Genomic DNA, 11,434 nt, shown 5'->3' with positions numbered 1-11,434 from the left:
TGGGCTCAGGGGAGATAGCAGTACCCAGAAGCCTGTGAGGCGCCGCCTTGAGGCCAGGGGGTGAAAGGTCCCGTCGTGTAGGCCGGGGGGTCGACACTGGTGCCGGTGAGGCCTGGCTGGATGTCCGGCTTCTCGGGCCACACTGACATATTTGGCTCTCGGTTGTGGTCTGTGGTTCTGTCGCCGCCGCAGTGAGACGCCAGGTCCTCTGTGGACCTGGAGAGGCTGAGGCTGGGAAGACACACGTAATCTTCACTGGAGCCAGACACCGAGAGGGCCGGACACTCCGGGGAGGGAGGTGCAGAACTGTCCGACATGGTGTCCTCCTCTTTGTCTTCATACTGGACGTCCACCGACTCCTGGCATGGTTCAGATGGAGCCTGTCAGACACAGATGTTGCTGTCATTATACCATGAAGTGACCACTAATTCAAATAGTATTTCTTGTTAATAGTACTTGTTAATTGTTATTTGAGTATTTTTAAACCAATATTTTCTGAAGTGATTGTGTTCTAAGTATATTTCTCATGTACCCTTTCCTCATCTCAAGTCATAGCACAATGCATTGATAAGAGCTTATTTCATTTTATTTGCTTATTTTACAGGAATAATGCACATTAATAAACATTTCTGTAAATGTACAAGAGGTAGCCAAAGAGTTGTTTTTTTTAATCTGTATTCCCTGGCCAAATGTCATCAATGGCTCCCTAGAATTAAAAACAAATATAAAAAATACAAAGGACAACATCAAGGCAGATACACTGTCGCAGATATTAAAACACATAAGGATACTGAACATTCATAATTCAATTTAGAATTGAATTTCATGCTGCAACTTTTCTCATTTTTGGATTCTGATGTATGCTGAGAGTTTGAGTTTGAGCACCTAGACAGCTTATTAATGGCACTGATGACTGACCTTACAGAAGATGTAGGGGCCACTGAAGCTCATGGCGGACGTCTCAGTGCAGTTAACCGTCTCACCAGCAGAGGGCGGGTTGTCACCGTGCCAACAGCCCCCGTCCTCACAGCGCTCCAAACCTTTCTTCTCAGAGTCTTGGTCCGGCCACAGTGCCGCATCTGAGGAGCTGCAGGAGAGTAAGGAGAAGGTGTTTTCACCCACTAATAAATAACAGAATATCAATGATGAATCTATCATCATCTGTCATTACACTCTTTTTATGCTTATTTCTGTGTGAAATAAGTGAGAAATGTATTACCAGGAGGAGAAGCTCTCCATGTGTTGCACTTTGCAGATGTAAGTGTTCTCACTCTGCATGATGGACCGACTGTTGACAGACTGGATCGGAAAAATATGGAATATTAGAAAAGCATATTATAAAAGGATAGAATTGATTAGGGCAGACAAACGGCAGAATGATCACGTCTCACCTTGATGTCAAAAAGGACTTTGCTCTTGTCTGGAGAGGGAACAGATTTCACCCACAGAACTGCCCTCCTATATGAAGACAGAAAGCAGCTCAGAGTTAGTACAGTATGCGTATTAGAAAATCTGGTCAGTATGAAGAGTTTTGGTTCAAATTGACACATCTGAAAAAACTCACACCTGCCAATTACAAAATAATGATTGATATCTTAAGACCTTTGGTTCCAAAATAGTTCTGCTTTAAGGATAGAATCATCTGTGTTTCTGGAATATTAATGAATGAATTTCAAGGGCCGTTTTTTTTTCTAAAATCAATATATTGAATGTGTATCTATATATTCACATGGTCATATCAGTACATGTAACTCACATGTACTGATGTCTACTGATATCTACTCCATGGTGTGTGCGCATAACTACACACACATACACACACACACACACATATGAATGAACACAATGGCTGGTGAGCACCTCTGACAGGCTGGAACGGTGCAGTAGAGAGTGAGGAAGACTATGGCCACTATTACACCGATGAAGATGTAGAGCAAGGTGCTGAGGGACCAGGAGGCTGTTAGGAGACAGAAGAAAAAATGAAATGACTGTGATGATGATGATGATGATGATGATGATGATATCACCAACAACAGCGACAACGACAGCAACAAACAATCATGGCAATGACGACAACAGTGGAAACAGGAGTGAACATGGACAAGCAAGAACCACAACAACACTACAGTAGATATGAGACAGGTACTGTAACATGCCTGCAAGGGTATTAGAGCATTACAGTATTATCAGTTATGCTACACCGCAGTCCCAGATCTTGGGATTCACCTTCAAAGGCGTTATGAAGAAAAAAAACACTGAGTTCACAACACAAAAGTTCAAAGAAGTTGCTCAATAAATTATATTGTGTAAATTATAAGTGTTGTCTGAAAATATTGTTCCATAGAAAGAGTGAGGTAGAAGAGGGCAAATAAATAGAAAGAGGAGATGGAGAGAGAGAGATGGAGGGAGAGAGAGAGAGAGAGTGAGAGAGAGAGAGAGAGAGAGAGATTCAGACTCTATGAGTACATGTTTTAGTCCATGCTCCAGAAAGAAATAGAACAGAATGTAATTCCTACAAGGATGGGTGAGATTAAACATGTATCTAGGAGTGTGTGTGTGTGTGTGTGTGTGTGTGTGTGTGTGTGTGTGTGTGTGTGTTACCTGCGTGTGAGGTCCACTCCTCAGGTTTACTCCATTCAGAGGGGGTTCCTTCGTAGCGGGGGCCTTTCCCAGGGACGACCAAAGCCCTGACCTGGACCTGGTAAAGCTGGGACGGGGCAAGAGACGCCTGCAGGATGGGATGGGACGTGGATCCCGAGACGGTCTGGAGGACAGCATGTTCCTGATAAAGGACAGGTAAAAGATTATGTTTTTGTGTCAGTTGACTCCAATTGTGTCTGTGTAGATGTTCGATCATATTTCAAGATGGCCACTTTGACAGAAATATTCACATTCAAACAAAACAGATGAGTTCAAGTTTAGGAGTCAGTGGGGATGGAAAGGACAAAAACATTGATCTGAAACTTGTTATTTCTCACCTGATTGTGTGTGTTGTAGTAGCGGACCTCGTAATACAGTCTGAGTTTGGAGGAGGTGGCAGGTTGAGTCCATCCCACCACCCAGTCCCCTTCTCTCTTTTCCACTCTGACTTCGAGGGGGCAGTCGGGACGAACTGCACACAAAGAGATTGGTTTGCAATAAATGCCACGATAGAAAAGTGAACTCCTGATACACACATACATGGTGATGGTAGAGAAGGTGGTAGACAGTAAAGGTAAAGATGATAATACCAGCCACCTTTAGTCACCAGCTCACAACCAGATTATTCTCTGCTGGGGGTGTTGAGGATTGAAATGTCAGTTTAGTCCAAACTGCCCCAATTTTGAGCCAATTTAGATGGGCCATGTTGTCTACTATCTATGATATTATTTAATTGTCATTTCATCATCTACGTCTCAAATAAAGGATTTGTTTCTCATCCTCTCTGATATCCCTCAATATAACCTATATTAATTTTGTCAAATTTGTCAATAACCATCCGAGATCAAGGTAATATTGCTCATTGCCATTGCCTCTAAACATATATAAAATATATAAAAAATTAACTTTAGCTTCAGTCTTTCTTTATTTCATATTTTTATATTCTAGTTCTCTTATCTTATCTTATCTTATCTTATCTTATCTTATCTTATCTTATCTTATCTTATCCCATGTTATCCTATGTTAGATGCAGTAGAGCGATTCAAACACTAGGTGGAGGCACTGACACACATCTACACAGCTCCTGTAGTTACAGTATTGGGTGTTTTTATGTTAGTGGGACAGATTCTCTGCAACCCTCTCTATCCACAGAGCTATTGATTGCATTTCCAATTACCCTATCCTCTCTCTCTCTCTCTCTCTCTCTCCCTCTCTCTGTCTCCAATATGTACAAACGATTTAAACGGTTGTGCCGTCTCTCTGGTGTGTACTCACTGTGTTGGAAGGCCTTGAAGGTCTTGGCGTTGCGTGTGGGTTTGAGCTCCAGCAGCAGATGAGCGGGGTCCGGGACAGTCAGAGAGCAGCTGTACCTCAGCACCGGCCCTCTGAGGTCAGCGCTGACTGTAGAGTTAACACAGCACCGCTCAGACCTGCACACAGCAGGGAGGAGGAGAGGAGAGGAGAGGAAAGGAGAGGATGGATGAGTGGATGGATGGATGGATGGATAAATTGGTGAACCCCAAGGAGGAGAATAGCTTTAGGCTGGGGATGAACTATTTACCTCTCTCTCTTTCACTCACACACGCAGGGGTAAACACACACACATGAACAATCACAGGCATACAAAGGGCTCACATAAACACACACACACATACACACACACACACACACACACACACTGGTGGAGTAACACTGGACTCACGGTGCAGTGTGGTTGTGTTGGCAGGCCAGCTGGTAGGTAATGAAGTGAGCCAGATCTCTCTTCACCTCCCAGCTACACATCACCTCCTTCTCTCCATCCAGCACACAATGCAAGCTGGGAACCTGCCCAGGGGCTGGAGAGAGAGAGAGAGAGTGAGAGAGAGAGGGAGAGAGAGAGAGAGAGAGAGAGAGAGAGAGAGAGAGAGAGAGAGAGAGAGAGAGAGAGAGAGAGAGTCATTCAAACAAACAAGCTAATAACACCGGCAAAAGCTCCGTCCGGGACAGTCAGAGAGCAGCTGTACCTCAGCACCGGCCCTCTGAGGTCAGCGCTGACTGTAGAGTTAACACAGCACCGCTCAGACCTGCACACAGCAGGGAGGAGGAGAGGAGAGGAGAGGAAAGGAGAGGATGGATGAGTGGATGGATGGATGGATGGATAAATTGGTGAACCCCAAGGAGGAGAATAGCTGTTAGGCTGGGGATGAACTATTTACCTCTCTCTCTTTCACTCACACACGCAGGGGTAAACACACACACATGAACAATCACAGGGCATACAAAGGGCTCACATAAACACACACCACACATACACACACACACACACACAGCACACACTGGTGGAGTAACACTGGACTCACGGTGCAGTGTGGTTGTGTTGGCAGGCCAGCTGGTAGGGTAATGAAGTGAGCCAGATCTCTCTATCACTCCCAGCTACACATCACCTCCTTCTCTCCATCCAGCACACAATGCAAGCTGGGGACCTGCCCAGGGGCTGGAGAGAGAGAGAGAGAGAGATGGGTCCTGAGTCCAGACTTACAAAATATTTCATTCTCTGGTAAAAAATGAATATTTGTTACAAGTATTGTCCCAGTGGCTCTGGCACATTTCTTATTTTTGTTGCTTTTATAGAGATTAAAGCTGACTCTGCAAGTCACGCTGAATAAAAGCGTCAGCTAAAAGCTGAAAGTGTAAATGTTGGGCCTTTATTTGCTTGCCTATAGTATGATATTTTACAGCATCTTTAATATTCATAAGTTTTACTTATAGCATTCCTCAGGGCTCAGAACAAGACTTGATATTAAGGGCTGTACTTCATAAAATGTTACTTTTTTCCCCCTTTTTTCTCCTCATTTTCTTATTTTTTGTCAGATTTGCCTCATATTTCTCCTGTCTATCTGTACTGTACAGATGATTGTATGTTTTTATATGTATCTTTAATTACAGTTTCTGGCCAATAGCATCTGGCCACAGGGACTACAGTTGAAAAGTAACCAGTTGGCTAACAATGGCACATTTACCCTCGGGTCAATTAATGTGCACTGTCCCTGTTTAAAAATAAATAAATAAAATGAAATGAAAAATGTTGCAAAGAATTGATTCTTGCCGCAAACCAAGTCTCTACAAAAAGTTCCTTTATTTTACATGAGATAAAAAGTTTCCTGCTTCTTCAGGTTCGCTCTTCAAAATATGTTGTTCGCTCCTAAACTTTTTATCTCATGTACAATATAGGAACTTTTTCCAGAGAGTGTAGTAGAATCAGTACTTTGCATCAGAGGTTTTTCCTGCACTTGTCAGCACCCTAAAAAACATTTTCCAGCAGTGCAGGGGTTTATCAGTTTTTCAAAAAATATGAATCTGTATGGGCCCCATGAATTCTGGGCCATCCTGGTCGTGCCTGTCAGAAGGAAGCTGTGGTATGATGTGAACACAGATACAGCTGAAGCTCAGCTAGCTGTGGCAACCACTGGTTTCATTAGCTTCACTCAAAATGCCAACAAGCCCTTTATAAGACAATTATTATGTTCAGGACCTTCTTTTACACAAGTGCCTGGTAAAAAGGCATCCTCATGTCCCTTCTCATGACTGCTGTAGTCATATTAACATTTCACAACTCCAATTCTGACGTTTTTTTTCCACATGAATTGAAGGATGATATAGTGCTGGTAATGGTCTGAGAAATTTTAGGCTTACGCAACTTATGAAACCCTTTCACAGGACGTTGCATAATTTCCAAAATACAGAGCTGTCACTGTACTAGCGAGGCTGTTCCTGATAAGTTGGCATCTTGGCCAGAAGTTGGCAGCGATATGTATGTTTGACACTTACGGTCCAGCTGTCCTGTGTGTCTCTCCTGTAGCTGAGCTGGTAGGTGAGGTTTCGGCTGAGGGGGGAGGAGGGGGGGTAGGGGCTGGACCACCGCAGCAGTCGGCCTCCTCCGTCTGCAGCGTGTGCAGACAGGTTCACCGGTGGACGCACTCTCACTGTACAACACACACAGAAAAACACATGCCTTACTCAATGGCAACATTTGTATTTCAACAGTCATTCAATATGATTGACAAGAGATGTTGTTCCATAATCTAATGTATTGATGTGTACTCAGTAGAACAATTTGTTTATTACAAGTAGTGGAAGTAATGTGGAACTCACGTTACTGTAATTGAGTAGTTACTTTTGTGTACTTGTACTGTTTTGAGTATTTGTTAAAGTCAGTTATTTCACTTTTACTTCGGTATATTTTTTCTGAAGTATTGTACTTCACTACATTTTAAATCACATCCATTACAGAGTCCATAAGCCAATTGTGGAGCCATTCAAAGTGAACGGTCAGTCAGCAAAGAAGAGGAATCTGGCTTTACTTTGTTTGTGCACTTCTAATTGTGCAATTTCTAATTTTTCCAATTAAGAGAATCTAGTTTGAACTCAAGAAAAAAAGTAACTATTTTAAAAAGTAACTTCTCTTCTAAAAAGTAACTCAGTAACTTTTAATCTGAGTAAATTTTATATGACCTACTTTTTACTTTTAGTTAAGTAGATTTTTACACCAGTACTTTTACTACTACTTAAGTGAAATATCAGCAATGTAACAATACTTCTACTTGAGTAGGACATTCTTATACTCTTTCCACCACTGTTTATTACTTCTGGCAGGTTATGTTTTTGCCCCTGTTAGTTAGTAGTTTGTCTGTCTGCCTGTCAGCAGGATATCTCAAAAATGTATGAACAGATTTCCATAAAGTTTGGTAACAGATAGGCCGTGGGCCAAGGAGCAATTGATTCCGGTGGCGATCTGATGATCTGAGGTTTCCACCATTAGTTGAAAAGCACTGTTCAGCCAGAACTCTTTGTTGTTTTTGTTAATGATGATGATGATGACAGTGATGATGATGACGATGGCAATGATGTCATGTAAACTCACAGAGCTGAGAAAGTTCCAGAGGCTTGTGGGGGACAGATGAACAGGGAGTGAGTGTCTTGGTCTTGAAGAAGAAGGTGTGGCTGATGCCAATGGCAAACGCGCCGGTATCATATCTGCACTGGACTGTCCTGTGTTCATCTGCATCTGGGACCGGACCGAAGGGCTGACACAATGTCTCACTGCAAGGACATGGACACAGAGCTGAGTGAAGACTTTTGCTCCAAAATGGGATATTCCCCATTTAAAAAAGGATCCTAGGTTTCAGTTTGTACAGTGTTAAACAAAGCCACTTTCTTTGATTTCTTTCAGCTTCAATCTCTCCATCCAATCCCCTTCCTTCCTCCCTCCCTTCCTCCCTTCCTTCCTCGCTTCCCATCTGTCCCGCCTGCTCTTCCCCTGTCCCCCGTACTATTCTCACCTGTTGTCGTTGCGGTTCCAGACCCAGAGCTGCAGAGGTGTGTGTGTGTGTGTCTGTGGCCCTTCCCTCCAGCTACAATGGACGTGGGTCTTGTAGTCGTTCTGGCACTGTAAGGATTCCAGCACCGGGGACACTGGGAAGAGAGGCAGTGATCAGTCAATTACTATGCTGAGTGCTGAGTATTTACTGTAACTATCCTTTGTTTTCAATGATGTCACACTGTTTTGCCGTGGTTTTCTATCTCTTTTAGTCAGCATTTGGTTTAATTCTATTGGTGACACAAATAAAAGCCACATGGGCTGGCTTGATAGAAATAGATTAAGCCGAGTGCTGATCCAAATTCTGGCCTGAACTCATTTAAATGTCAGAAATTTCACATGCGTTTTGTGCTGAGCGAATACTTGGGAGACTTACCGTCCTGTGAGCCGCTCTCACGGAGAGAACAGCCGCCTGGACCGGAGCAGAGAGCCGGGAGAGGGAACACCGAGCAGAACACGGCCCAGAGGAGAGGCATCATTCCTGGGGGGGGGGAAGTTAAGGCCGAAGCCCCTTGATAAGGGTTGATCTCAGGAACTCACTCACAGCGTGTATTCACATCATCAAGAAGGCTGGAGTGGAAGATAGGAAGGAAGGGGAAATAAACATATAGAGAAGAGAGAGAGAAGAAGAAGTCGTCAGTTTACTAGAAATAATGAATAAGTGTGTCATCACCACACTACAGCTCTCACTTCCTTTCTTGACTGTCTGCTGGCGACTGGATGTCACCACACATCCGCCTGCTGCTCTTATCTCTCTCACTCACTTGTGATAAGTCTACTGTCTAAAAATTGCACTCGCCGAGAACCACAGATATCAGCAACAATACCAAATAATTGTGACGTACAGTAGATGAAGGATATTATCACTCTCTAGCTGACACTCCCCGCACTGTGGGAAAAAATGCTTACACCGTTGTTCTTCAGTTTCTCTTAAAAAAAAAGGCTTACTAGCATTTTTAGCATTTGTCAGTATAACCAAGGGACAGGGCTAGCCACAAGCTAACTGGCATGACTTATAAAGGGCTGTTGTTAGAAGCTTTGAGATCTTAAGAGTGGTGATACAAACATATGAGATTCTCTCTCTCTCTCTCTCTCTCTCTCTCTTCATGTTTAATTCAAATAAACAGAGAAATGTGAAAGTAAAGAAAGTAGGAATAAACTGAAAATATAGCCTAATTGTAGAAAAAGGAGAAATTGTATACAATAATTTCAGTAGCAGAAGAAGAACTGATGTGTTTTAAGAGGTATTCAAGCATAACAGACACTTCTGCCTTTCTACAGTAGCTGGCTGGGGAAACCCCCCACCCAGGAGTGTAGGAGAATGAAACACCAGTTAACCCCGTAACCCTAAAAACTTTTATTGTTTACTCTCCAGCAGACGTCAGACGTCAGAACGGCAGGTTTGACAGTGATGCTCACGTAAAGCTGCAAATCATATAAAATCAGTGGCAAAAAAATTATTGTAAATTGAGGTGAGCCCAAATCAAAACCCGTTCATGGAAAACCTGCTGTAGGTAATTACCAGTATGTATAAAGCTTCTGAGAATTTAATAGAAATGCTGGTCACATGGCCATAAAAATAGTTTGACTTACTGCACTCTTACCTAGTTACAAGGCCTGTTCTTTTTACTTCTCCAACTCACTCACACGCACACACACACACACACGCACACACACACACACACCCCAAAACAAAGTTTGCATCGGCCTACACTATCCCTATAATCTCAGACAATAGATAAATATTTTGTGAACTTAGATTTATGAGGTTCTGACATTGGTTCACATCAAAATTGAGTTATCCATATATTCATGATCTTTGAATGGTACTTTATACTTGTCTGGTGTTATTTTTTCACAGAACTTTTTGGGGTTAAATATTTTAAAAGATAGAAAGTACATAACAGTTTTGCCAGCTGGTATGTCAAAGTTTTTATGCTCTCCACCCATAAGCTCACGATTCGTAGGAAGAAACAAGAAAACGAAGACTAACAAACACCTGGAGCAGTTCCATTCAAAATGAAAGGTAGACTGACTTTGTGGAAATACAATATTAAAGTTAAAAAGTAAAATATATTTGCTTTATGATATGTTGATCTTTTACCCGCAAAATAGCTTTACTTCTTTACAATGCCATGACCAGAATACGCAACACAAATCACCCTGGGGAGTGTCACTATGTCCCCAACGTCTTATTTCTTGATGTCATCAAGATCATTTTGGGGTCTTTTGTTTCCAGGTTTTTATCACAAATCAACATAAACAGAACACATTAATTTTTTTATGATTTGGATTTGACTAGCTGCAGCAAAATGAAAAGGTTATTTCAAACGAGGAACAGGATGTAGGCCTATGCGAGTTTTGATATGAGTGATAAAATACGTATAATATTGACAATAACTTAATGCCAAGTCAAATCTACAGTGTTGTGTTGATCAGACATCCAGAAAATCACATGTATAAAATGTTCCAGTGGAGTCTGTGATCATTTCCTACCTTACATTATGGATTTCCTTTGTCGCCTGGGCGCAATGCTCCCTCTGTCTGTCCATCTGTCTGTCCGTCTATCTGTCTCTCTCTCTCTCTCTCTCTCTCACACACTCCCACCCTTGCTTCCTTCTTGTTAAACTAAGTTCTCCTTCAAGAACACTGCAGAGCACTCTGTGGGAGTTTCCGCTGTGACAATTTTAGTTTCCCCTTTAACAGTTAATGTTGTGTATTCTTTTTGCATGATCAGCTGTTTTTAGTTACAGGCTCTGTGTTGTGTGAGAAGCAGCGGGGGGGGGGGGGGGGGGGAGGGGGGGTGGGGTGGGGTGGGGGGGGGGGGGGGGGGCAAGAGCAAAGATACTTCCATCACCTCATATTCTTCTAACCTGACATATCAGCACACCCGGATTTCTGTCCCTGCCTCTTGCAGCTGTAGTTGTTTGGAGATTGTATGAGTACTGAAGGTCGAATTAAATGAAAACCCAAATTATTCTGGAGAAACAGCTGATGTAAGATAGATGAAATAATGTATTTTAGGGTTGTCTAGCAGCCTAAAAAATGTGTAAATATTAGATTAGCCTGCACAATACCCCACAAAACCAGTTTGGTTTCTGGGAAGGAATTCTTTTGAAAAAGTCAGTCTTAGGAGAAAAAGCAGAAAAACATTTGCAGCAGCCCCAAACCCTTTTTGCATGCTACTGCTGGGTGAAAGTACATGACACTGTAGATAAGGAGGGCGGGCTGTTCAACCCTTTAGGCCAATGGCCTTTAGGTGAGATCTTACTGTGCAGAGGAGAAGAGATTTTCCATCAGTGGAGGTGCTAGAATGCTGTTACCACTTAACCATGTGAAACTCCATCAGACAGGCCACTCTCTCTCTATTTTAACAGTAGCCAGACCAATGTCAAATACTATTTGCAAATATTTTGTATGGTTTGTATTATTCTCTGT

The 11,434-nt window shown here is 42.6% G+C and overlaps 1 protein-coding gene across 1 annotated transcript; it reads right to left on the bottom strand.

Annotated features, from left to right (window-relative positions):
* Positions 1–10,629, bottom strand: csf2rb (colony stimulating factor 2 receptor subunit beta). Its single transcript, XM_078284420.1, has 16 exons — positions 10,493–10,629; positions 8,373–8,566; positions 7,959–8,091; positions 7,541–7,719; positions 6,448–6,602; positions 4,980–5,008; positions 4,603–4,703; positions 4,343–4,475; positions 3,916–4,070; positions 2,979–3,112; positions 2,602–2,782; positions 1,861–1,957; positions 1,392–1,458; positions 1,220–1,299; positions 919–1,087; positions 1–380 (listed from the first exon to the last, which is right to left on the bottom strand). Exons 2-16 carry the CDS (start codon positions 8,473–8,475, stop codon positions 6–8), a joined length of 2,091 nt encoding a protein of 696 aa, XP_078140546.1. The 5' UTR covers positions 8,476–8,566; positions 10,493–10,629; the 3' UTR covers positions 1–5.
* Between the last annotated feature and the right edge of the window lie 805 nt (positions 10,630–11,434).

The sequence above is a fragment of the Centroberyx gerrardi genome, chromosome 7, assembly GCF_048128805.1.
Source record: "Centroberyx gerrardi isolate f3 chromosome 7, fCenGer3.hap1.cur.20231027, whole genome shotgun sequence".
In the NCBI taxonomy this organism is placed as follows: domain Eukaryota; kingdom Metazoa; phylum Chordata; class Actinopteri; order Beryciformes; family Berycidae; genus Centroberyx; species Centroberyx gerrardi.
The sequence above is the reverse complement of the archived record's forward strand: the minus strand, read 5'-3'. Positions and strand labels throughout refer to the sequence as shown.

Coding starts and splice junctions, on each gene's coding strand:
- csf2rb (XM_078284420.1), bottom strand. CDS start 8,475: ATGATGCCTCTCCTCTGGGCCGTGTTCTGCTCGGTGTTCCCTCTCCCG. Junction 2,783..2,978: donor ACTACAACACACACAATCAG/GTGAGAAATAAC, acceptor GTCCTTTATCAG/GAACATGCTGTCCTCCAGAC. Junction 1,300..1,391: donor AAGTCCTTTTTGACATCAAG/GTGAGACGTGAT, acceptor TTTCCGATCCAG/TCTGTCAACAGTCGGTCCAT.